Source organism: Neovison vison, chromosome 11 (genome assembly GCF_020171115.1).
Source record: "Neovison vison isolate M4711 chromosome 11, ASM_NN_V1, whole genome shotgun sequence".
NCBI lineage: Eukaryota > Metazoa > Chordata > Mammalia > Carnivora > Mustelidae > Neogale > Neogale vison.
In genome coordinates, this window is record NC_058101.1 from 139,690,891 (window position 1) to 139,718,619 (window position 27,729).

Below are 27,729 nucleotides of genomic sequence, written 5' to 3' on the forward strand. Positions count from 1 at the left end.
TACCTGGGTTATTTGACTTAGCATAATGCAGGTTGATCCATGTTATAGTGTATTTCTGAATTTCTTTCCTTTTTAAGGCTGACTGATAAGGAGGTACTTCTGTCAATTTGTTATTGGTCTTTTATATGCCTCATAGCTATTCTGTCCCTCATTTACTACATTAGTTTTCTTTTGTGCTTAGGTTTCTATAGTGAAACATTTAAATTCATCTCTCATTCCCTACGTACATATTCTGTATCTATTTTCTTTGTAGTCACCATTGGGGATTATATTTAACATCCTAAAGTCACAATACTCTAATCTGGATTTGTACGAGCTTAACCAGTAACATACAAAATCTCTACTCCGTAACATCTCTTTGTCCTACTCCTTTCAGTTGCCAATGTAAGAGAATTACATCTTCATACAATTATATCTTTGTTCATGTGTCCAAACACATAAACTGGTGATGTTTAAAAGTGCATTGCTTTCTTAAATTTTATAAAAAAAGAAAACCAAAATGTGGAATTATAAACCAATTACAGTAATACCAGGTTTTAGACTAATAATTGTATTTTTTAAAATGTGTTTGTCTTTAAATCTGTAGAAAACAAAAATGGGCATTAGAAATCATTATTACATTATCAGCTTTTGTAATTACCCATATATTTTCCTTTACTGAGATCTTCATTTCTACATATGACTTCAAGTCCCTGTCTATTGTTCTTTTACTTCCATCTGTAAGACTCCCTATTAGCATTTTCTTCAGTGCAGGTCTAGAAGTCACAAATAACCTCAGCTTTTGTTTAACTGAGAATGCCCCTCATTTTTGAAGGGTGATATTGCCAAATACAGGATTCTTGATTCACGGTTTTTTCTTTTAGCAATTGAAAATATCAGCCCAGTGCTTTCTGGCCTCCAAAGGTTCTAGTGAGAAATCTCCTGAAAATTTTGGTAAGGCTCCTCTCACATGTGATGGCTCACTTTATTATGCTGCTTTTAAGATTCTTTGTCTTTGACCTTCAACAGTTTGAATCTAATCTGTCTGGTGCAGATCTCATTCAGTTCATCCTATTTGGGAGCTTGCTGAGCTTCTTGGATGTTTACATTCATGTCTTTCATCAAATTCAGGGAGTTTTCAGCTATTAGTTCTTCAAATATTTGCTCTGTCCCTTTCTCTATGTTTTTTCTGGGACTCCTACAAAGCACAAGTTGGTCAGCTTGATGATGTCCCACAGGTCCCTTAAGCTCTGTTCATGTTTCTTCAATCTTTTTTTTTTTTTCTGTTCCTCAGACCCAATAATTTCCATTGTCCAAGATTCAAGTTCACTCTTTCTCCTTCCCATTCAAATCTGTTTCTAAATCACTCTAATGATTTTTCATTTCAGTTATTGAATTTTCAGCTCCAGAATTTTTTTGGTTTTTTTAAACCTTTATTGATATTTTCAATGTGTTTATACATTGTTTTCTTGATTTTCTCCATTTAGTACTTTAGTACTTTGAGCAGCTGAAAGTTGCTTTAAAGTCTTTGTCTAGTAGATCCACCATCAGGCCTTTTTCAGACAGTTTCTGCTGATTATTTCCCTTTCAATGGGCCATACTTTCCTGCCTGTTTCTTCATATGCCTTGTGATTTTTTGTTGAAAAGCAGACACTTGAATCTAATAATGTGGTGATGCTAGAAATCAGATTCTTCTTGATCCCCAGGGCTTCTTGTCTTATTTTTGCTAATTATTGTATGGTGTCTCCATGCCAAGGTTCAGCTTGAGGCTTAAAGGCAAACTTAAATTTTCAGGTCTTTTCCAAGCCTTCATCTTTCTCTGGGTATACATGGTGACTTTCAAATATCACTTGTGTATGTGGCTGCTTTCAAATACCTTAGTTTTTAATGTCTGTCTCCACAAAGAGAAAAAGAGATAAGAAGGGGAAGAAAGAGGGCAGCGGCCCTTTAAATCCCCTGGAAATCACATCAGCAAGAAGGGTGGGTCTTGCAACAATGAGGGGAGGTACAACAACAATGGCTGCCCACATTCCTTGTTTGTACCTCCAAGATAAAAAATGACAACATTCAGAACACAGATCCCTGACATTTGGAGGACATGGACCTTTTGCCCACCCTGGTTCCCACAAGGTGCATTCAAATTCCTTCTGGAAAGCCTGCAGGGCTGATTGCCTGGGTGCTGGGAGGTAGGGAATGGGTAGGAGCCACTGTTACCTAGCTAAGAGCTGAAACTGACTGAAAAGAACCACAATTTATTATTCACGCTTTCACTTAGAAATTATATGCTTACAATAGACTCCAGAGATACAAAATAGTTTCATCGGGTAGATTCTACCACAATTCCGTAATTGTGTTGGTAGGAGAGAGAGTCCTGCTTCCTATTCTACCACCTTCCCAGAATCCTCTCCAACTATATTTATTTTAAAATATTTTGTCACTTTGATTAAACAGGTAACCAAATATTATTTTTCAGGCATATACAGTATTAATAGAAAATATATTAATATATTAATTAGCTCAAAACTGTTAAGACTAGAATGGTAAGACTTGGCTCATCAACAAAAAATTTCAGCCTCTCTTAGGTTAAGTTTATATAGGAAATTACTATTAATATAAATATTGCAGAAAATGCATGCTTTATGGGAAGGTTCTAGACATATGTCAATGGTTTTGCTACCCATATTTACCCTTAAGCAAAATATTCACCTTTATCAAATGTCCCACAGAAAACTTTTGTTTTATTATTGCTATAAGAAATTAACCACAGACTTTACCATATTATCAAACAGGCTTTTGCTTCTACTGACCAGAGGCTTGTGGAAAGGACCGTACTAAGAACACTGAACTACGGATACTTCAAAAAATAGACTCTTACGTACAGGCTTCAGAGCTGACATTCCTTAAAGTGGACAATGGACTGAGTCAAGATTTCTAGACTTTTTTATAGTCCACAAGCTCACATACATGATGAAAAAAAAGTGCGCCAACACCCGGACAGATAAGAATTACTAGAACTGAGAGCTGCCTGGGTGGCTCAGTGGGTTGGGCCTCTGCCTTCGGCTCAGGTCATGATCTCAGGGTCCTGGGAAAAAAGTCCCACATCAGGCTCTCTGCTAGGCAGGGAGCCTGCTCCTTCCTCTCTCTCTCTACTTGTGATCTCTTTCTGTCAAATAAATAAAATCTTAAAAAAAAAAAAAATTACTAGAACTGAATCAACTGAATTAAATGAAATTAAATTGTGGGTACTTGTTTGGAATATGATTGGTATTATTCTTTTTTTTTAATTTTATTTATTTACTTGAGAGAGAGAGAGAAGGGGGGGCAGAGAGGCAGAAGGAGAAACAGACTCCCTATTGAGCAGGGAACCTGTTGTAGGACTCAGTCCAGTGACCTAAGCCAAGGTGCCCCAACTGGTATTAGTCTTTTTTTTTTTTTTTTTAAAGATTTTATTTATTTATTTGACAGAGAGAGATTACAAGTAGGCAGAGAGGCAGGCAGAGAGAGAGAGAGAGGAGGAAGCAGGCTCCCTGCTGAGCAGAGAGCCCGATGCGGGACTTGATCCCAGGACCCTGAGATCATGACCTGAGCCGAAGGCAGCGGCTTAACCCACTGAGCCACCCAGGCGCCCCCCTGGTATTAGTCTTAATGTCCAATTTTATATTTAATAAACACATGAAGTCCATTTTTTTTCTTAAGAACCATCTCTAGCCTTCAACTCAGCAGATTATGCTTTTGTAAATTGAATTATCACATATTAAAGTAATTATCTGATTCTCACTGACCCACTCAGAACTCAGAAACAGTTTTACTTTTTAGGACAATATTGTAATTTTCATCAGTTCAATAAAAATCTATACTCCTTGGGGCACCCACGTGGCACAATCAATTCATGGGGTCATGATTTCGAGCCCCCCACCAGGCTCACTTCCTCTCCCTTTGACCCTCCCCCAACACACGTATATGCATGTGTGCGCATGCTCTCTCCCTCTCTCAAATAAGTAAAATAAATCTAAAAAAAAAAAATTTTTTTTAAAGTAAAAAAAAAAATTATACTTTTTCTCAATAATAACTAATCAATTGTGCAATAAAGCCATACCTTAAAAATTATTTTCATTCAGTTATGACAAGCCCACACTAAGAAATATATATGGAACCAATTCCTTTATCACACTGCCAGGAAACTGCCCTAGTACCTAACTTAGAAGGTCTTGGCAAGGTCATTTCCTAATAGCCAAAAACCATGGATGAACTGGAAACCTTCAGGAATAATGAAAATCACCCAAATTTATAGGTACCACAGGTGAAATCTGCTGGAGAATGTATTGGCCTTAGGACAAAAAAGAAAATAATAGTTTGTATGTTTTTTAAAAATCTAATCCAAGATCCTTATGAAAACGTCTGGACAGAAATCAATTTTGTTGTCTTAGGAGAGCCCAATACAGCAGGGCTCTAGATTATCAGAAAAAACTCTAGGTACTTATATGCTTCATTAACACTCCCACTGAACCTAAATATTAGGGCAAACCCATGTGAGATGACCCTTTCCTTTGGGAAAAGTATACATTTGAAAATTACTTTCTTTTGATCGTAGACTACCAGGAAATTTATCCAGAACTTGGAAATAAGGTAAAAATAGTGGGAAATCGTCTAAATATTTATGTGGGCAAAGGCCATCCAAGGATTATTTAGTTCATTTCATTGCTTACTACTGATTAAAAGGCACAGATTTAAGTTGCTTCCTAACTATAACTTAATTTCCTAACTTCCAACTATAGAGCTTTGTCCAACAAAGATGCAGACAAGGAAGTATGACTGAAGAGAATGACTTGAGTAGTTGGAGAATCATCTTGTTTCAGAGGTCTTGCTCTTCCCACTTCTATTCTAGAAATGGACAAAACCCATCTCAGACTCATGCTACTTGGCAGTCTAAAACAAAAAATAGCCTCTGGCCTTTATGTTTTTGTGCTGCAAAGTCCGGAAAGTAGTAGGATGTAGTAGTAGTAGGATGTTTCTCTTTAAATAATTCCCGTTTCAAATAGGCTAAAATACAAAGGAAACAGTCAGCAAAACAAAGAGGCAACCTACAGAATGGGAGAAGTTATTCGCAATTGACACTACAGACAAATGGCTGATATCCAAGATCTATAAAGAACTCCTCAAACTCAACACTCAAAAAACAGATAATCACATCAAAAAATGGGCATAAGACATGAACAGACACTTCTCCAAAGAAAACATACAAATGGCTAACAGACACATGAAAAAAATGTTCATCATCATTAGCCATTAGGGAGATTAAAATAAAACCACAATGAGATACCACCATATACCAGTTAGAATGGGCAAAATTAATAAGACAGGTAACAATAAGTGCTGGAGAGGATGTGGAGAAAAGGGGAACCCTCTTACACTGTAGGTGGGAATGCAAGTTGGTGCAGCCACTTTGGAAAACAGTGTGGAGATTCCTTAAGAAATTACAAAGAAAAAAAGAAAAAAGAAATTAAAATAGTGCTACCCCATGACCCTGCAATTGCACTACTGGGTATTTACCCCAAAGATACAGATGTAGTAAAAAGAAGGACCTTCTGTACCCCAATGTTCATAGCAGCAATGGCCACAACTGTCAAACTGTAGAAAGAGCCAAGATGCCCTTCAACAGACAAATGGATAAAGAAGATATGGTCCATATACACAATGAAATATTATGCCTCCATCAGAAAGGATGAATACCTAAAAAATTAAAAAACAAAATTTTAAATAGTAAAATAATAAAATAAAAAGAAAGAAAGAAAGGATGAATACCCAACTTTTGTATCAACATGGATGGGACTGGAGGAGATTATGCTGAGTCAAATAAGTCAAGCAGAGAGAGTCAATTATCATATGGTTTCACTTACTTGTGGAGCATAAGGAATAACATGGAAGATATTGGGAGAAGGAGAGGAAAAGGGAGTTGGGGGAAATCGGAGGGGGAGACGAACCATGAGAGACTATGGACTCTGAGAATACAAACTGAGGGTTTTGGAGGGGAGGTGGGTAAGGGTTGGGTGAGCCTGGTGGTGGGTATTAAGGAGGGCACATATTGCATGGAGCACTGGGTGTGACACATAAACAATGAATCTTGGAACACTGAAAAAATAAAATAAAGTTAAAAAAAAAAAACCAAGCTAAAATAAATAATGTTATCTGTGTTAACAAATCATCTTTTCGAAGGGTAGAAAAAATATTATTAACTTAAAAGAAAGACTTGCCAAATTCTCATTGTTTATTATGGAATAGTCTCAGAGATGGACAAAAATATATAAAATAAGATAGATTTCCATACTAATTTCTAGGATAACAAGATACATATAGGGGCACCTGGGTGGCTCAATCGGTTGAGTTTCTGCCTTTGGCTCAGGTCATGATCCTGGAGTCCTGGGATCAAGCCCCATATCGGGCTCCCTGCTCAGCAGGGAGTCTGCTTCTTCCTCTCCCTCTGCTGCTCCCCCTGAGCTCCTTCTATTTCCTCTCACTCACTTTCTGTCAAATAAATAAAATCTTAACAAAAAACCCACAAGATACATATATATACATATATATACATCATTATGTACCAAGAACATTTATCCAACTGCAGAACCAAATCCACAGACTATCAGTGTACTTTACAGGAGAATGTTATGAAATCTAATAGTAAGCATTTTTTAAAGTCCAATAAACACAAAGAATAAATGTAAGCACAAGCAATGGAAGGTATTAGATAAAATTCTAATAAAAAACAGCACTCTGTACACTAGCATAGATTATTTGACTTCACCACAATAGTGAAGTTGGCTATGTGGTATGAGCATCCCTATTAAAGAATGAGAAAATAGTCTCAAAATAGTTAAGTCATTTGTTAACATAACTATTACCAAGTTGAAAAGCAGAAAAATGATTCAAACACAAGTTCTGAAGCTCTGTGCTCTGTCTAGTAGGCTTAACTGTGGAAACAGGATAAGTAAAGTGAAAAGTATGACATTACCCTATTTAATAGTACTTAACTAAAATATAACTCAAGATTTCAGAACCTTACCTAGTATTATCAAGTTACTGGCAAGAAGCTAAAAGTCTCCATCAACACAGTATTATCAAATGATTAGCTGTGCCAATTAATTTATGGACACAGCTTTCCTAAGTATCCAAAAAAGACATCAGTGAAAACTGTAATCTCTGCTCCATAGTAAATTACAACCTTGTTGGGGAAACAATTATAATGTGAAATTATTCAGCATACATTAAGGGTGCATGATACAGTAAATTAAGTGTAGACTTGGATGAATATCAATGGAGCATTATACAGCAGAAGCAACAAATGCACAGAAGGCAAAACAAATGATCAGAAACTGTACTAAGAGGAGAAATAAAACTGAATAAGATGTAACACAACAGTTACGCATTTAAAAATACAAGACAGTGACAGCCATTTTGGAAAAATATGCAGATATTGATTAAAGATATTAAAATAGCAGCCTATTGATGGGAATGAAATGAAAATAGAGTATGAACAAATAAAAAAGCACAGGCCTTGCTACAATGGATATAATGTAGCTGTTAGAACTAATAAAACTGATCTACACAGAGGAACATGTAACAATAATCAAGATAATTTTTTAAATGAAAGCTGCATTTTTTCCATATTATAAATAACATTTTTGTTACTTTCTAAATTGTTTTGAGAATAGCTGATACACAGTGTTACATTAGTTTCAGATGTACAACATAGTGATTTAGCAAGTTTGTACATTATGCTTTGTTCACTCATGTAGCTACCATTTGTCTCCATACACTGCTGTTACAATATCACAGACTATATTCCTTATGCTGTGCCTTTTATTCCGATGACATATTCATCCTACAAATGGAAGCCTGTATCTCTCATGCATCTACACCCATTTTGCCCTACCCCTCCTTCTCACTCCCCGCTCACAACCATCACTTTGTTCTATTTATAGGTTGGGATAATCAAGATAATTTTTAAGTGACAAAAGCAAGACAGAGTACGCTATGTATAATATCCCCTTTCTGAATATGTGTACCTTGATGTATATATTTCCATGTACAAGTATGAAGAAGAAAGCCTAGAAGAATGTACCAAACTAAAAACAGTGGTAATCTTCAGAGACAGAACAGTAGGCAAAGAATTATTTCCATTTCTGAACCTTTTAATAATTGTACAACTTAAGTTTGTAAACAAATATTAAATAAATTTTGGAGTTAGAAGTAGGTTCAAACACTGACTATATGATTTGGGGCAAGCTACTTAACCTCTGTTAGACTTCTTACCTATTAAATAAAGAAAACTACACTAATTCATGGGGATTATAAAATTTAAGAGAAACAAATACAACACTCTTAGTACAATGTTTCCCCCATTTCCTTATGTAAAAGCACACAAGTTAAGAATGGGTGATAATGAGAAATGCAATAGAAATGTAGAGAAGGAAAAGATCACAGAAGATTAGAGTGGTTAAGGAAAATCAAAGGAAAGGCTGGGACTTGAGCTGAGCTGTAAAAAAAGAAAAAAAAAAAGGTAGAATATTAGTAAGAGAGTTGGCAGGGATGTGTTACTAAAATAAAAGAAATAATAGAATAACTACACAGGAAGAAGAATGAGATATATGAGCATGTGTTCCCAACACAAATAGTGCCTAACAAAGTGAATGCTCAATAAATATTTGTTAAATAAATGAAAAGGGGTACACATTAGGTAATACTAGGAAAAAAATAAGACTGCCTCAGTAGGATAAGGTCATATTTTAAAGATCCTTGAGGTCAAAACAGAGATTAGATTTAATGCAGTTGTCAATGCAAGGCTTCCAGAGCTGGAATTACCTAGGAAAGCCACATTTTAGGAAAATGTGGTCTATTAGCAGAAAGCCAGACAGAATACAGAATACTTAACTAGTTATAATGAATAATTGGGTTATATACATAAATATAAGTGTTTATTCATACACAAAGGATATAACATACATTATAAATATTATAATATTACTATAGACAGGAAGTGAGACGGAGAAATGACTAAGGTGGAAGCTAATTAGAACAGAAATATGACTGAGATATTAGAATGATATCAAACTCTCCTAGTAATTAAATTAAGAATTTTATAGTTACAAGTAAACACATATATAAATTTTGAATTGCTTCTGAATAACAAGGATTAAGAGTCAATCTCCTACAATGCTAACTCACCTGATCCTCTTGAAACAAAATGCCTTTCTGAGCATTAATTCGTTTAAACAGATCGCCCCCTTCACAGTAATCCATCACTATGTAGAGAGAGCCATTTTCTACAAAATATAAACATGACATTTCATTTTTTTTAATCTTTTTTTTGTGTGTGTGTTCTAAGATTCATTCTTTATGCATCACACCCAGTGCTCCATGTCCTCCTTAATACCCACCACCAGGCTCACCCATCCCTCACCCACCTCCCCTCCAAAACCCTTAGTTTCTCAGAATCCACAGTCTCTCATTGTTCGTCCCCCACTCCAATTTGCCCCAACTCCCATCTCTTCTCCTTCTCCCAATGTCCTCCATGTTATTCCTTATACTCCACAAGTGAAACCATATGATAATGTAAGTCAAAAGCACAGCTAAATTAAAGGTACTTAAGGGTTTACTAAAACACAGTGATTAATTATGTTCCACTAAAAACAGAACCACCTTCAAAAGAATTAGACTACAAAATTAAGGTATACTGCTTATACAGATTGTATGATAACCTGGTTTAACAAGCAGCTCTATCATCAATGATTTTCTACTAAGAATACAGCATCTAATTGAATAGCATATCCACAATGATCTAAACATCTCCGGAATACAGACAAAATGCAGATAAATATACTTGGTTTCATTTAATAGATTTCCTTAAACATCATCTATAAAAAAATGCTTTTCTACCAATTTATCAAAGATGGGTTATAACTTGGTTTTCAATTTACCATTACTTTTCAGCTTTGTTTCATCCACTTAATCAATTACTTACTAAACAAATAACAGATATTGCAATGAACTCTAGGGATTCAACGGTGAATAATAATGTACAACTGCTGGAGCTTTATTTGATTTTACTTCTATTTTTAAAAATTAGATATAATCTGTGAGCAACATGAAAATAGGGCAATACTTTATTTCCCTTTATGTCTCAGTCCACAGAAAGAAAGGCTTCTATCACTCTTCCCCTGGGTAGACAGGACTAGAAGAACCCTTCTCATCCCTCCCTCCACCTTTATTCTTAGATTAACACTATGCTTATTCTGCACAAATTAGGGAGTAGTTGATATAACTTCTAACATTACTAAACTCACTTACCAGTGAGACTAACTCCAACTCAAAGAACAGCTTTCACTTCCCTTACTTCTCTCTGCTTATAGCCTAATTCCATCAGTACTTGTACCTTGCACCCTGTGTAGTGTTTCTGTTACCCATAGTTCTCATACTTCCTTTTTTATAAACTGCTCCTAATGTGCCATGGACTGGGAATCTATATGACTGACTAATTAAGATTCTTTATAATTCGTGGGCACTTCTAAGGAAGATGGTGGAGTAGGAGGATCCTGGCCTCACCTCCTCTCATGGATAAAACCAGGTAACAATCACATCAATGTAAATAAACCAGAAAACGACTGGAAGATTGGGACTCTCCACAGCTAAATGTAGGGAAGAGGCCAGATGGAAGAGCGTAGGAAGGGTAGAGATGGGGTCAGGAGCTAAATAGGTCCATAGGATTGCCTTCAGGAGGAAAGAAGGGAGAGACACCATGGTGTGGAGAGGAGAAGGAAACAGACACTAAGCCCAGGCACCCCAGGTACTGCAGGCACCCCAGGCACAGGGAACCTGCAAGAGAAGATGAATGCCCACATTTGGCTGTAAAAATCATTATGTGGGGCATAATTTCATGAGCTCTTATAATCAGCAGGGCTTAACATCTAGAACATTAAAAATCAGCATGCTCAGCTTTAGGAAAGTGAGAGAGCAACAGGAAACTGTCCCCACTCTTAGAGACAACACAACAAACGGCCCAGCAGAGAAGCAGCACTAAGAAAAATGCCCGGGATATAAGGGAGGGGGAGTAATTTACTAATCTGCATGTGCAGGAGGGAAAGGGATGTAGGGACACTTCTCCAGGAGCAGAAGAACTGGTAGGCTCCATAAAACTCCCCCATCCCCCAGCCTAGATACATGGACACCTTCGAGAACTAGTGCAGTGCCAACACTCTCCACCTAGCTTGCTAACAGCACATCCTGCAGGTACAGTCCCTCCAGCCAGGTCCTTCTTCCACGTTTCCTACAACAGCAGACCCACACAAACTTTGCTAACACCCTACACCCTGTACCCACATTTTCCTACAGACCTGCCCCTTTCAATATGCCCCTGGCCAGAGCCTATCCAAAACAGTGCCACAAGCCTAGCAGGCTGAAATCAGCCCCAACAGGGGCTATCAGCCCTCCAAAGTGACTCAGGTCTGAGAGACAGGGAAAGATAACCACACACCAGACCAACTGTGCCCCAAGCATGGGCTGGAGGCAGACGCCTGGCCTGAATGCAGGCCCCACCCACCAGTGAAAGTTTCTGAGGGGAAAAACAAATGGAGAGTGCATTGCATTTTCGTGCTACTGCACCTCTAGTTAATTCCTATTCTAACTCAACTCAAACCCAAGGCAATCCCAGACTGGCCTACCAACAACACAGGGACCAAACAATGCCTACAACAGGCAAAGTGAACCAGTGCAGACAAGCTAATTAAAAACAAACGCAGCTCAGCCACAACAATGCCATATACATATCACACACAGGAGACACCGTGAAATGCCAGGTTCTGGTGAAGAGAGGTCATTGCACTGCATGGCACTATAGGACCTCTTCTTCATAAGGCGACTACTTTCAAGAGCCAAAATGTAGGAAGACTTTCCTAACATTACAGAAACAGACACAGAGTGTTAGAAAATATAAAGAAACAGAGGAATACATCCCAAGTGAATAAACAGGACAAAAATTGCCATAAGAGACCCAAACAAACAGATAAGTAATATGCCTGACAGAGAATTTGAAGTAATGATCGTAAAGATATTCACTGGACTTGAGAAAAGAGTGAAGGACCTCAGTGAGACTCTTAATACAGAGATAGAAATAAAAAAGAATGAATCAGAGATGAAGAAATCAGTAACTTAAATTGAAAATTACAGTAGAAAAAAAAAAGAAAATTACAGTAGATATGGTGGATCAGTCATCTGAGCCTACAGCGCTTGGTTTCAGCTCAGGTCATGATCTCATGGGTGGTGAGAATGAGCCCCATGTCAGGCTCTCTGCTCAGTGGGGAGTCTGCTTGAAGATTCTGCTTTAAGATTCCCTCCCTCTGCGCTTCCCAACTCATGCTCACACGTAAATACATACAAACAAACATACATACATACATCTATCTTTGGAAAAAATAAAAATAAAAATACACTAGATGTAATAGAAAGCAGACTAAAGAAAGTAGAGGAATGGATCAGCAACCAGGAGTAATAGAAAGCAATCAAATAGAATAGGAGAGAGAAAAAAAATAAAAGATGGATTTGGGAACTCAGGGACACCATCAAGGATCATTAATAAATCACATTATAAGGATCCTAGATGGAGAAGAGAAAAGGGGGCAGAAAATGTATTTGAAGATAAAATATCTACAAATTTCCTTAACCTGGCAAAGGAAACAGAAGTCCAGATTCAGTGGGTACAAAGAGCCCCCAACAAGGTCAGTGTAAGAAGGTCTACACCAGGACACATGGTTTGAATGGCAAAAAGTGGTGATAACGAGAGAAGCTGCAAAACAGCAAGAGATGGGGCTCCTTGGGTGGCTCAGTTGGTTCAGTGTCTGACTCTTGGTTTCAACTCAGGCTGTGATCTTACAGGTGAGATACAACCCTCCCTCAGATAAAATAAAATCTTTAGAAATCTTTTAAATCTTTTTTTTTTCCAATTTATTTATTTTCAGAAAAACAGTATTCATAAAATCTTTTAAATCTTTAAAAAAAAAACTCCTAGAGTATTTGTTGACATACATTAAAAGCTTTTTATTTGAAATACTAAAATTTTGGTGATGGAAGAGAAAAGAAACTGAAAGAGATCTGAGGAGAAAGATAAAGAAATCTAAGCTCATGGGAAGAAGATAGTTAACACTGTACTCCTGTACACATAAACGTGCATAAATGATAATTTCACTACCATCATAAAATACAGTACACCTTATGACATAATGTGTTAATTGATCCATATTTTTTTAAAGCATGTTCTACTTTAGTATGTACCCAGTTAATCTGGGAATGAGTATACTTCTGCTCTAATTCAGACTGTATTAGAGCAGTCATTTGAACTATCTACTACTTTTAATCTCAATTATTTTTAAGAGTCACCATACTGGGGCACCTGGGTGGCTCAGTTGGTTGGGCGACTGCCTTCGGCTCAGGTCATGATCCTGGAGTCCTGGGATTGAGTCCCACATCAGGCTCCCTGCTTGACAGCTTGACAAGGAGTCTGCTTCTCCCGCTGACCTCTCTCCTCTCATGCTATCTTTCTCTCTCTTTCTCTCAAGTAATAAATAAATAAAATCTTTAAAAAAAAAAAAAAGAGTCACCATACTGTCTGGAGTGCTTAATTGTGATTATCAAGAGGAAATTGTGTTGCTGCAACACAATCAAGTCAAGGAGGACTATTACTGGAACTCACTGAGGTTCCTCTTTTACTCGCTTGCAAAATAGCCATAATTAATGAAAAAGTGCAACAAATATAGTACTCGCAAAGACTCAGATCCTCCAGTGATAAAGGTTTGTGTTATTCCACTAGGTAAAACAGAACACACTCAGCCAAGATGTTGCAGAGGGCAAAGGAGAACAAGGAATTTGTTGTAGAAGGAGAAAAAACATGATTATAAACTTAGGACTCATAAGCAGCTAGAAACTCAGGACCGGAAGAAGCTATTCTTTGTTTCCTTTTTCCTTCCCACCACCATTGCCTTAAATAAACTGTTAATGTTGTCAAATTAAATATATATACATATATATACACACATACATATACACACACAGTATAAAAATACACAGTATATATACACATATGGTACACAAATATACACATACAGTATATATATACATATACTATACACATGCATTTATACACATATACTATATATGTATACTTACATGCATATACTACATATATGTATACATACATATGTTTTTTACTTTTTTAAAGATTTTATTTATTTGACAGAGAGAGAGATCACAAGTAGGCGGAGAGGCAGGCAGAGAGAAAGGGGAAAGCAGGCTCCTCACTTGAATGCGGGGCTCAATCCCAGAGACCATGACCCGAGCTGAAGGCAGAGGCTTTACCCACTGAGCCACCCAGATGCCCAAACATACTTTGTTTTGTAATGTGTAGGGATTTATGATAATGGGCATGAATTCAAAGGACTTCAACAAACCATCTTGACCTGTCTTTAGAGAAGCTTTGTTCTATCTTAGTTCCTGCATTACCAAATATAATAGTATATATTTCCAAAACAACATATAACATTTTAAGCTATGATATTTTTAAGAACCTGAGACCACTTTCAATATAACTCACTACTATGATAATGAGGTGAATAAGAGAACACAAATAAGAAGGATCCCTTTCTAAAAATCAGAACATTTTCTTAGTGGCAGTAGTGGTAGCACTTTAAAAGAAGTTTAATTTAAAATGATATAAATTGCTGTCCTTGCTTTGTACAAATTTTTACACTTAACCATATGGCTTCTTTTTTTTTTTTTTTTTTTTTTCTTCTTTTTTTTTTTTTTAAAGATTTTATTTATTGATTTGACAGAGAGAGATACAAGTAGGCAGAGAGGCAGGCAGAGAGAGAGAGGAGGAAGCAGGCTCCCTGCCGAGCAGAGAGCCCGATGTGGGACTCGATCCCAGGACCCTGAGATCATGACCTGAGCCGAAGGCAGCGGTTAACCCACTGAGCCACCCAGGCGCCCCAACCATATGGCTTCTTTTTAAGCAATCAGAGTAACAGTGAGTCAATATAAAATTACACATGGACAGTATGGTGTAGTGTTGGGTAGAAGCTAGACCTGAGCAGTGGAAGGAATGCCCCAAGGCAGAGTCCCAGTTCTTTTTTTTTTAAGATTTTATTTATTTTTTAAAAAAAAAAGATTTTATTTATTTATTTGACAGAGATTACAAGTAGGCAGAGGCAGGCAGAGAGAGAAAGGAGGAAGCAGGCTCCCTGCTGAGCAGAGAGCCTGATGCGGAGCTCGATCCCAGGACCCTGGGATCATGACCTGAGCAGAAGGCAAAGGCTCTAACCCATTGAGCCACCCAGGTGCCCCCAGAGTCCCAATTCTTGAAGGGGAGTGGGACTTCCCATTCCCTTCCAGCCCTTATCTGTGCAATAGATAAGGGCTGGAGGTAAGGACAGTGATAAATAAGCTATACATTAAAAGCCTGGGACACAATATCTGATCTTGTGGCTTCCAAGACCTGGGGCTAACAAACTAAAGAGCCATAGGTGCAAACCAAGCACTCTCCTCAGCCACATCTGCCCCAGCGTAACCTTAGCCCTAGACTCATAATGCATTTGAATTGTGGGTACAGCCCCACCAGATGGAGAAAGGATGCCCACACCTTTCTGTACAAACCTTGTAAGGCTAAAAACTCTCCCTCCCAATTCATGGAAGGAGTCTCCCAAATGACTAAAAACAGATCCACAGGGCACGTGGGTGGCTCAGTCGGTTAGGAAACTGCCTTCTGCTCAGGTTATGAACCCGGAGTTCTGAGACCTAGTCCTGCATCGGGGCTCCCAGCTCAGCAGGGATTCTGCTTCTCCCTCTGACCTTCTACCCTCTCATGCTCTGTCTTACTTGCTCTCTCTCTCAAATAAATAAAATCTTTAAAAAATTAAATAATATAAAAACAGACCCACAATACATCACAGATGTTCTTTCCAGCCAATAGAGATGCAACAAATATCTAATAACAAAAAAATGTCCCCACTCTCCCATGTTGACAGTGTACATTCACTTTTTTTTTTTTACCATTTTATTTATTTATTTGACAGAGAAAGAGAGAAAGAGTGAGCAAGCAAGAATGAGCACAAGTAGAGGAAGCAGCAGAGGGAGAGGGAGAAGCAGACTTCCCACCGAGTAGGAAGCCTAATGCGGACTCAGTCCCAAGACACTGAGATCATGACCCAAGCAGAAGGCAGATGCTTAACCGACTGAGCGATCCAGACACCCCTGTACATTCACTTTAATAAACTGCTTTTTGTTTGCTACTCTCCTTCTGGCTGTCTTTATTAGAGCACAGATAACCACATAAATCTTCTCATGGGCAATACAAGAACTGAGACCTCCATTCATACAGACTTCCCACCAGTAACTTTTGTATTACCCTAGAATCAAGTTGATAAGAATATGCATATGTACTGAGGCAATAACAATATACTTTTCTTCCTGAAAATACTTTATAAGTAAAATATCCGAAAGTTGTCATATGGCTTAGTTCCTTTGAACTTTCTTGCAAAATTTATCTGACCTTCAAATGATTCTCTATACTGGACAATATTTGGATGCTTCATGTTTGCCAATACTGCAACTTCTCTCCTTGATTCTTCCCTTTCTTTATTGGACATCTTAAATGGGAGAGAAAAAGAAAATATTAAATTAGACCATCAGTAAACCATCTAAATGTCCATCAATAAGAGTGGTTAAAAAAAAACAATATAAAGCATAGTCAAAACAACAAAATAAAGCAGAAGTTAAAAGAAAAGTGGAATCCACAAGTAAAAACATTTTAAGATGTTCAAATCAGATTAAGTTACAGAACAGTAAGTGTATTTTTTAAAACACTTAAATACATAAACATTAGCGCACAGCATAGAAAATACTGCAAGGATATACAGACTATTCTAAAATTAGTGGTTCTCTCTGTGATTATGGTAGCCTTTCACTTTATGTTATGCCATGCCATATACTTTTTTTAAAATTCTCTAACAATGAGCCCATTGAAATCAGAGTATTCACTGAATTAACCAAACAAAAAATATACTTACTCTTGAGATGTTAATTTCCTTGATAACATATTGCTTGCCATCGTCTGTAGATTTAACAAGAATGGCTTTTCCAAATGAACCTTCTCCAATCTTCTGTAGTCTAGCATACTTCTCCATGATTCTTTTTCTAAGGCATCTTAACAGATATACTAGACATTTAAAAAAGTTAACAGTTAATAGAGATAAAACATGTCTTCCATAACCATTAACAGTATTTAATTCAATTGTAATTCCTTAGTGATTTGCTTACTTAAAAACCAGATATTTAAAATCTTTACTCAAAGTTAAATTAACTTTATCTGAGTTTTACTCATGTGACATAGTTATAACTAAAAAGAGAAAAACAATGACATTTCAATTTTATAAAAATGATTTGGAAAGTCAAATACTAAATTTACTTAATGTATATGGATAGACAGACAAACTTTTCCCTATGTGAATTATTTGGCAGCATTACTTTATTATCTCCAATAAGAATGTGTGTCTGAAAGTTATTAAACTAATCCTCTTATTAGGCATTAAAATTGTTTACACTGTTTGCTATTACAGAAGAACTTTAGATAAAATTTCAGTACATACATTTTTATGTACCCTATTATAAGGATATCCCTAGGATAAATTATTTGCCCAAAGAATATGCACATGTTAAAATTCTGGTCACTATTTGTTGCTGTTGTTACTTCTACATTTGACAGAAAAATGGTGTCTCATTTTTAATTTCTTTTGCTTATCAGTTAATTTGAAAAATTCCTCCACATATACTGAACATTTGTAATCTTTTTTGAACTGTTCATTCATGTTCTTTCTTCATTTTCTTTTTGAATAGTCTTTTTAGTAATTTCTAAAATTCCCCTCTTTAATGAGTATGTTAGCCCTCCTCTGTCAAAAATATTTTTTCTTTCTATGCTATCTGCCTTTCAATTGTATTTAAATATAAAAATTTATTTTGATATTAACTAAACATGTTATTGGTCTTTATATTTGTCCTTTTGGTATCATAATTAGATCCTTACCAGACTAAGATATTGACAAAGGTCATTAGCAACTTTAGCAATAGTTAATTTCAGGAGAGTGATGGGTGGGAACAAAGTCAGAGTCTAAAAGCTAGTTAGTGAAAGCTTAAAAAAGTCAAAGGGAAGGAGGAGGGAAAGAGAATGATATGGTCACAAGACAATCATGAGCACTACCTATTGGCAAGACTACTCTTATTGTGGAGATACCTGAATTCACTATATCAATTTAAACTAATGAATATTTAATTTACCTAACTTGCCCTCTTCTATTTCCATTTACATCAAGCAGCTTTCTATGTATGATTCCCTTCTAGGAGAAAATGGGCTTGTTACGAAGGCCATAATAAAATTTCTGTGACAGTTTATATATTTCTCATTGTAAATTAACAAATCCATGTTCTCATTTCATTCATCAATACCAAATTTGCTTAATTTTACTCTGCCTCTAAAATATGATCCAATCTCCTTAAATGACAAAATTTATATTCAGGGCTTATAAAACCAACGTCCAGAACCCAGCCTCTGATAAAATTAATTGGATAACTATACCTTAGAAAATTTTGTAGGCAAGAACCTTCTTCTACCTTAGAAAACATTATAACCATATTGCATTTCAAAATAGGACAAGACTTTTGGCAACTTGGAGAGAAATAAGAAATTAATGATTACAATAGCAATACAGCACCATCAGTGAGTTAAAGTCATTCCAAACATATATACTCTCAAGTCCACGCTTGGTCAGCTGGCATAATATAATGATTACCTGGGCACCAGCCAGAATTTAATGATTTCTCCAGGACATGAGTATATTACATTACCATGCTATTTAGAAAAAAAAAATCAAGATAAACTCATCTTAGAAAACTAAATTTCATAAGTCAAATTACATTAAATAATAACCATATTTCACAACCCTCATTATTCTGTGACTGCTGCCAAAAAAAAAGAAACAAAATTTGTCAACTTGGCCCTGCCTCAAAATTTAGTTGCCAGTTCCTTTCCAGGGACCACACTAACAAAACGGAAGCTCCAAGAGTCCCTAGTATTGCACAGTACTGCCTATCACATTACTGATCATTGTGTTTCTGACAACTCAGTATAGGAGATCTACTACCCCTGGTAGTGAAGAAGGATGACTCTAATGCCATCAAATGATGTCAAAGCAGAAAGTTTTCTGAATAAAAACTATGCTGTAAATGAGTTTCAGAGAAACTCACAACTCCTCCTTTCCTGCAGAATCTACATGAGACTACTGTGGTAACTGGAGGGAAGTGAAGGGGGAAACATGACAAAATAGAGTGCTTTCAGTGTCTTACAACATATTTAACCGAGTATTTATTTCCTAGTCATGAGACTTCCCAGCTGAATTACAATCCTAAAAGATTTCTCAAACTGAATGAGAAACGTACTATAGGTTTCTACATCCACAATCATCATAATGTATAACTGAAGGAACACAGTAATCCTGTCCCAATTTCATATTTGTAATAAACTGAAAATAGGAGTGTTTGTCCTTTCTATGCTTCAGTTTCCAGCATCAAATGAAAATCATATACAAACTTGACAGTATTCTTAAGGTCTCCAACTATTTTATCAACTTTATATCTATAATATTAAAGACATTTCAAAGCATAAAACCAAAGACATTTTTGACATTTGAGCTTTCCAAAGAGTTATGTGATATAACAAGCAAAGCAATGGATTTGAAAGAGAAAAGATTTATGACCAAAAAGCAAACCACTTGACCTCTGCACCTTGGTTCCTTCACCTGAAAACACTAACAGTTTAAACATAGTGCTATCTTAAGGGCCCTACCAACTCCAATAATCTAGGATGCAAAGAGACGAAAATAAAAGAGTTGAGTAGATCAGAAAATAGGAAACTTCAACATTGTTTAAAATTGTACCATCAGGGGCACCTGGGTGGCTCAGTGGGTTAGGCCGCTGCCTTCGGCTCAGGTCATGATCTCGCGTCCCGGGATCGAATCCCGCATCGGACTCTCTGCTCAGCAGGGAGCCTGCTTCCTCCTCTCTCTCTCTGCCTGCCTCTCTGCCTACTTGTGATCTCTCTCTGTCAAATAAATAAATAAAATCTTTAAAAAAAAAATAAAAAAAATAAAATTGTACCATTAGCCACAAAAAGTAGGAATGTCAGATATGGCCAAAGCCTTTCCTTCAGAGAAATCAAAAGAAGACACAAGAGGAATTTTTTTTAAGATTTTATTTATTTACTTGACAGAGAGAGAGGTGGGGGGGGAGCAGGGTCCCCGTTGAGCAGATAGCCCAATGAGGGGCTCAATCCCAGAACCCTGGGATCATGATCTGAGCCAAAGACAGAGGCTTAACCCACTGAGCCACCCAGGTGCCCCAACACAAGAATAATTTCTTCAGCCTGTATCTTTAAAAAGTAAAAAAAAAAAGTACAATTTAGAATTAAACATATTAAACTGAACCTCTACTTCTACCTCTACTTCTTTCCTAAACCAAATACAACTTTAAAGAGATCAAAAAGGCAAAAATGGGGGCGCCTGGGTGGCTCAGTGGGTTAAGCCTCTGCCTTCGGCTCAGATCATGATCCCAGGATCCTGGGATTGAGCCCCGCATCGGGAATCTCTGCTCAGCGGGGAGTCTGCTTCCTACTCTCTCTCTCTCTCTGCCTGTCTCTCTGCCTACTTGTGATCTCTGTCAAATGAAAAAAAAATTTAAAATTAAAAAAAAAATTTAAAAAAAAAGGCAAAAATGGAGAGTAAGCAATAGCAACAAATTTCTGGAAGCTAACAAACATAAGAATAAGTAGCAACTGACTTAGGAGAATAGAGAAAGCTGTATTGTAACCCAGCAGTGGCAAATAAGTCAATTTCCACTATAGACTAGCTCAATAATTAGAATAAGGTGCTCTTAGAGTGAGGATATCAGAACTAAAACAAAATTGGCTGAAAGACTATGTAATAAGCAGTTAGACAGTTTGCCTCCTCCACCCCTCTCAGTCAGGTGACCATACCTCTTCTTGTGTTGGCAAAAGACTAGAGATGTCTCTAGATTAGTGATACTAACACAGCTGAGAACGGTATCATATCTGATATGGGAGATTAAGTGAAGGCTGACATCATAAATGGTTCCAATCATGATGCTGTAGCTCATTATCAGACCATCCCACTTCCCAAAACAATCAAAAACTCTTAGTAAAATGAATAATTGACCAACAGGAATTGAGGGGCTATAATCCTTGAGAGGTGGGAAAACATTAGTCAGTTTCACATCCATCCCAACCTTCTCCCTGAAGACATTTTCCAAATTGCGGCATAGCATGATGGAATTTAAGTAGAAAGCAGCAATCTTACTGAGCTAAGGAGAGAGAAGTCAGAGTTTAAGGCTGCCAAAGTCCTAGAGAAAGGAAAAAGAACAGGAAAAGCCCCAAATTCTCCATATAAATTTGTCTCCTGTCAGTTAGCCCATTCCTAAGTTGTGCATACAAAGGGCAAGTCTGAAACAGACTAGTCCTAGGAGAGCCTAACAACATTCCTTGACAGGATCAAGGAAGGTAATCTACTGATACTCCCATCAACCTTCCAGAATAAAACATAAAAATTTTTTGGAAGATACATGTTCCAGAGCCTCTATGACTTTATTTACAACATCCAGTAAAATGTTATGAGGTATGTAGAAGAAGAAGAACTAAATAGCCCAAGACCAAAAGAAACAATAGAAATAGAATCCAAATGATTCAAATACGGATTTTAAATAACCATAAGAAATATGTTCAAGAAAATAAAAAGAAAAGATGAACAAAAGTGATTTTTCTTTAAGATGGAGAACTTCAACAAAGAACTGACATTTATTTTTGAAAATTAAATGAACATTCTAGAATGAAATACAAGATATGTGAAATTAAGAAGGCACTGCAAGGGTTTTATAGCACTCAGGATACAGTAGAAGTCAGGACTATTAATCTGGAAAATGAACCAACAGAAAATATTCAAGAAAGAACAAAAACACGCCAAAAAAAAAAAAAAAAGGTGGAAAGATCTAATATCAAAAAGATTTTAATTCTTAGTCTCTACATTTATTCTGACCTATCAAAAACACAATCTTTGTGGGTGACAGTGATTAGACAAGCTGATTTGAAGTTAGTATGAGAAAAGAAGAATACTGAAAAAAGAAGAAAAAGACTAATGAAGGAAGACTTTTCTATTCAATATCAAAACACAATATAATGCTACAATAATTATGAAACTGATAGGCAAATAATTGAACGTCCAGAAACATATAAAAACATTTTTGGGGGGACACCTGGGTGGCTCAATCAGTTAAGATTTTGATTCTTTCTTTATTTATTTATTTAAGATTTTATTTATTTTATTTGACAGATAGAGATCACAAGTAGGCAGAGAGGCAGGCAGAGAGAGAGGGAAGAGGAAGCAGGCTCCCTGCTAAGCAGAGAGCCCAATGCGGGGCTTGATCCCAGGACCCTGGGATCATGACCTGAACCGAAGGCAGAAGCTTTAACCCACTGAGCCACCCAGGCGCCCCTTGATTCTTTATTTTGGCTCAGGTCATGATCTCAGGGTCATGAGATTAAGCCCAGCATCTGGCTCCATGCTGGTTGTGAAGGCTGCTCAGGATTCTCCTTCTCTCTGCAACTCCTCCCCTACCTTTCTCTCTTTCTCTTTCAAAACAAACAAAAACAAAACATCATATTTTTAACTTGGTGGATGACCATGGTGACATTTCAAATTGGTGGGAAAAAGTTAGATTTTTTAAATAAACGGTATTTAGACAACTAGGTAGTAATATGGAAGAGAAAAACTTAAACCCATTTTCTTCACTTCACATCAATATAAATTCTAGATAATAAACTACTTAAATGTAAGAAAAAAAACAAAAATAGCAATAAAACATGGAAGAATGACTTTTATAATCTTAGAGTAGAGAAGCTTCGTATGACACAAACCCAAAAAGCCTTGAAGTATTAATACAACTACATAAAAAACATGTATACAAGGGGTGCCTGGGTGGCTCAGTCAGTTAAGTGTCCAAATCTTGATCTTTGCTCCAGTCTCAATCCCAGGGTCATAAGTTCAAGCTCCACGTTGGGCGTGGAGCCCACTTAAAAAAGAAAAAACTATGGGGCACCTCAGTGGCTCAGTTGTTGAGTGTCTGCCTTTGGCTCAGATAATGACCCCAGGGTCCTGGGATCGAGCCCCACATCAGGCTCCCTGCTCGGTGGGAAACCTGCTTCTCCCTCTCCCACTTCCCCTGCTTGTGTTCCCTCTCTCTCGCTGTGTCTCTCTCTGTCGAATAAATAAATAAAATATTTTTAAAACATCATGATGGGTGCCTGGGTGGCTCAGTGGGTTAAGCCTCTTCCTTCAGCTCAGGTCATGATCTCCTGAGATCGAGCCCCACATCCAGCTCTCTGCGCAGCGGGGAGCCTGCTTCCCCACCTCTCCCTCTGCTTGCCTCTCTGCCTACTTGTGATCTCTGTCTGTTAAATAAATAAATAATCTTTAAAAAAATGTATAAGAAAAGCTAGTATAAGTCAAAATTCAAATGACAAAAAGAAAAATATGTATATATGATATATATACATATTAGTTCATATCACCAAGGGCTTATTTTTCTAATAAATAAAACATTCTCATATTCATAGAACCAAAAAGCTAATCTAACAGAAAAATAAAGGATTGAAGTTACAAGTTAACAACAAAAAGGAATGTAATTAATGTTAAAATTTGCAAAAGTATCCAATCTCTTATAAAGAGAAATTATATTTCTCTTTATAAGAGATCCTGTACTTTATAAGTACAGGATAAATTTTGTTATGTGTATTTTACCTTGATTAAAAAAAAGTACAAGTGATGCATTTTTCACCCATCAGAATGGCAAAATTCAGAAAGTTTGTTACTATACTATGTTAGAATGGAATATAAGGAAGCAGAATATGATGAGAATACAAACTGATACAAATACCAGGGAAAATAAAATTCCATAATATCTACCAAAATTATCAGTGTTCACTATGATCCAGCAATTCCATTCTTAGGACTCGACCTTATAAATATTTCCAAATGCGTGAAAATGATACATTACAAAGTTTTCCTCTGCAGCACTGTCTGAAATGGTAAAATGTAAATATCCATAAGCAAATCAAAAGGAAGAAACATTCATATTGATATGGATTAATTTCTAAGTACCAGCATTATAAACATGGCATACTATCATTTGTGTATTAAAAGGAAATATATATGGGGGCGCCTGGGTGGCTCAGTGGGTTGAGCCTCTGCCTTCGGCTCAGGTCGTGGTCTCAGGGTCCTAGAATCAAGTCCCGAGTCAGGCTCTCTGCTCTGTGGGGAGCCTGCTTACTCCTCTCTCTGCCTGCCTCTCTGCCTACTTGTGCTCTTTCTTTCTCTGTCAAATAAATAAAATTTTTTTTAAAAAACCACTTTAAAAAGAAATATACATGGGTTTATGCTTACACTTATTTACTTACACATGTGAGTATATGCAAATATATAAAATCTCTACATGTATACAGACTCACCTAATTGCTTGTATACGTAACACCTCTGAAGGGATAAACCATAAACTGGTACACTATTGGCTGCCTTCAGGGAAGAGAACTGAGTAATTAAGAGGAAGATTTTTTTAATCTTTTGTGCCTTCTGAATTTTAAGCCGTATGAATGTATTATTTATTCAAAACAGTAAAATTTAAAAAATAATAAATGCTGACAAAAAGAAGAAGAATGCTAGCTAAGTCAATTTCTCCAGTTAAAATCTTTCAACAGTTCCCCATTTTCAAACTTCTAACACTGGCATTCAAAGTTTTCCTATATGGCATACTTCTTTTCAACTATGTCAACTATGCTCCACAAAACTATCTTAGCCTCTAGTCAAATTAGGCAACTTTCCTTACATTGAACTAAAAAAATTTTAAGCTACAATAAGCAATGTTTGATATAATAAAATTTCTGTACCAAATATGAAAAATGCCAGAGAATATGAGCAAAAACTGTAGCCCTTCAATCTAGAACTTTAAGTTTCTTCAGTTGTTTTAGCTTTTTGATGAACAAATTTTCCTGAAGGGAAACACTAGTAGAGGAACGTCAACAGATTTCAAGAAGTCCCTATGGTACTGCCTGCAGCTACAATCCATATACATGGTTTTCCAAACATTAAGTAACGTCTGGACGGTGGGAGGGGGACAATTTACCATCTCAGTGAGTCAAGTCCTTGACTTATTTATTATCCAAAAAAGCAGAAAGCAAAAATGGGATTCCTGGGGCGCCTGGGTGGCTCAGTGGGTTAAGCCGCTGCCTTCGGCTCGGGTCGTGATCTCGGGGTCCTGGGATCGAGTCCCGCATCGGGCTCTCTGCTCAGCGGGGAGCCTGCTTCCCTCTCTCTCTCTGCCTGCCTCTCCATCTACTTGTGATTTCTCTCTGTCAAATAAATAAATAAAATCTTTTAAAAAAAAATGGGATTCCTATTAGACTTTCTTCAAAACATTTGTTTTTCTTCTCTGTAAGCCTATACAGACAACAATTAACGGCTTCCCTAATGGAAATTACCAATGTCTAAATAATTTATATTCATGAAATGGTGTCATGACCACAATTTAGATTAGAAGGGAGAGATTAGAGAAAATGTACTTGGAATACAATGCCAATGTATTAAAATGACCTCAAAAGAACTGTGGCCAAGTTCCATAAACCTCACTAAACTGTTAATGCTGATTCCTACTGTGCAAAAACCTGTTTTCCCAAAGAAGAGGCTCCTTACCTTTCACCTAGAACAAAGAGCAATCTTAAGTGAAATAGATCTGTGGATTCTCTAATAAACAAATCTAAACTAGAAACAAAGGACTACTTCTCTCCGTATTTGGCTCCCCTCCATCATCTCTACAATACTGCTGCATCATAAGAAAAAACTATTACTTGCATATATTGGATATTACTTTTAATCCTTCAAATACTTCTGATGTTACCATGGCAATAAAAATATTTCTGCTTCTCGGAGGTGGAGCTTACATTAGAGAATAAAAATTAGGCCTGTATTAAAAAGTTATGATGAACTCTTAAAGTAGTACAACTTTTACTGTCTTCATAGGGAAATTGCTTCAAATAATATAAACTGAAATATAAGATTATAAGCTAACCAGTTAACTGCTACTCATTTTTAATTAAGATGTATATGTAACTTAAAGAGACAACATCAATGCAAAGTAAATTACTGCTTATGCATACCAAGATTTCTGTTATTTTAATTCCTTTATCATTTAATATCCTTTAATTAACGTCCAAGCACTGCTTTGTAATACATATTGTTCTTTAGAGAATTAACATTTTGGTGAGGTGGAGGTATTATTTTCTGTCTAAAGTATCCCTGCAAGCTCTACATAAACAAGTCTAAGCAAGGTCTCCTCATTTCCAATATGATTTTACTCTTTTGCATATCATTGCTTCCCGCAAGTTAACTCACCTCAACGACACAGAGCGTTAGTCGGAATAACGGTGGGGATCAACACGCATCCGTGTAGGTGTGTAGCAGCCTTCCTACAGCAGTTAAAGAGGCGGGAGCACCATCAAGGATTTTGAAAATGACATCCTGAAAGAGAAACCAAGTCTAACCTGCAGCTCCTCACAGGCCAGTTTAAGGAGGGCAGTGAGACTCCCACTCTAGATACCAGAGTTTCGCTGACCCCTCAGGCTTGATTCCTTCCCGCCTGCGGCAACGCCCAGTGAGACAGCCCCACACTACTCCGGGCGAACAAATTGGTTTCTGAGCCCCTTGGAAACAGCGGGCGGTGGCAGTGGGAGTGCCCGGGTTACCGCCCCTGCAACTTCACAGAGGTGGTTACTAGTGACCTCGGCGGGATGGGGGTGGGGAGATAGCATTTGGGACTGGGAGGCTACCTGCCTGCCACGTCCTTCTGCCTCCCAACGCCGGTACTGGACTCGGGGCTACGCGGAGAACTGCTTACGACTCGGAGCTGAAGACTCTGCACCGTAGCGCCCCAAAACCCTACAGCGAATGCAGAAGAAGGGGGAGCGGCCGGCGCGTCACTGGCGCCGACGTGTGACGTCACGTGCGGAAGCCGGCACGCATTGGGGGAGGCGGGAAGGAGTGGCGCGGAGGGGCGGGGCCAAGGCACAGTAGGTGGGAGATGATGCGAGAGAAGGAAAAAATGAACAGGAAGGAAAGGAGTTAAGGCAGAGATGAGGAGGGTTAGAGCTGTTTTGAATAAAGGATTTTATAAATTTGTCCCACATACACAGAGAAAGTCTCCGCATTTAAAAAGTAATTTTGCTTTAAAAAGCGAGCCTTTTTCTAGTACATTTTGGATGATTAAAGCAAGAAACTATTTTTAAGTATTGAAAAAAATTTTTAAAGACTATAATGTGATTTTCTACACATTTACATCCAATGGGTGTATAAATTACTTACCAGTATATTGAAAGATGGTCTAATCTCATGGCAGGACTTTAAAAGATAGGAACAGATTTTCCTGTATAAGGGATTAGGTCTGTTGTCCTGAATAACCCCAGGACTAAACTGCCTTACCTAGAGTACCCCTGAGATACAGGAGAATCCAAATTTGAAGCTGAAGGAGGATGATGGCTTGTCTACTACATAAGTT

General features: G+C 37.2%; 1 protein-coding gene across 6 annotated transcripts in view; it reads right to left on the reverse strand.

Annotated features, from left to right (window-relative positions):
• Positions 1–27,152, reverse strand: part of NEK1 (NIMA related kinase 1) — a 218,471-nt gene extending 191,319 nt beyond the window's left edge. For 4 of the 6 annotated variants that reach the window (XM_044224832.1, XM_044224827.1, XM_044224828.1 and 1 more), the window contains exons 1-5: positions 27,005–27,150; positions 26,571–26,696; positions 17,082–17,230; positions 16,565–16,661; positions 9,199–9,296 (exon numbers count right to left, since the gene is read on the reverse strand). In XM_044224832.1, coding sequence (XP_044080767.1) covers positions 9,199–9,296; positions 16,565–16,661; positions 17,082–17,198 — 312 coding nt within the window. In that variant the 5' untranslated portion in view covers positions 17,199–17,230; positions 26,571–26,696; positions 27,005–27,150. Of the gene's footprint in view, positions 1–9,198; positions 9,297–16,564; positions 16,662–17,081; positions 17,231–26,570; positions 26,697–27,004 lie in introns of all 6 variants that reach the window. The other 2 variants (XM_044224829.1, XM_044224833.1) reach the window with 2 other exon arrangements.
• Between the last annotated feature and the right edge of the window lie 577 nt (positions 27,153–27,729).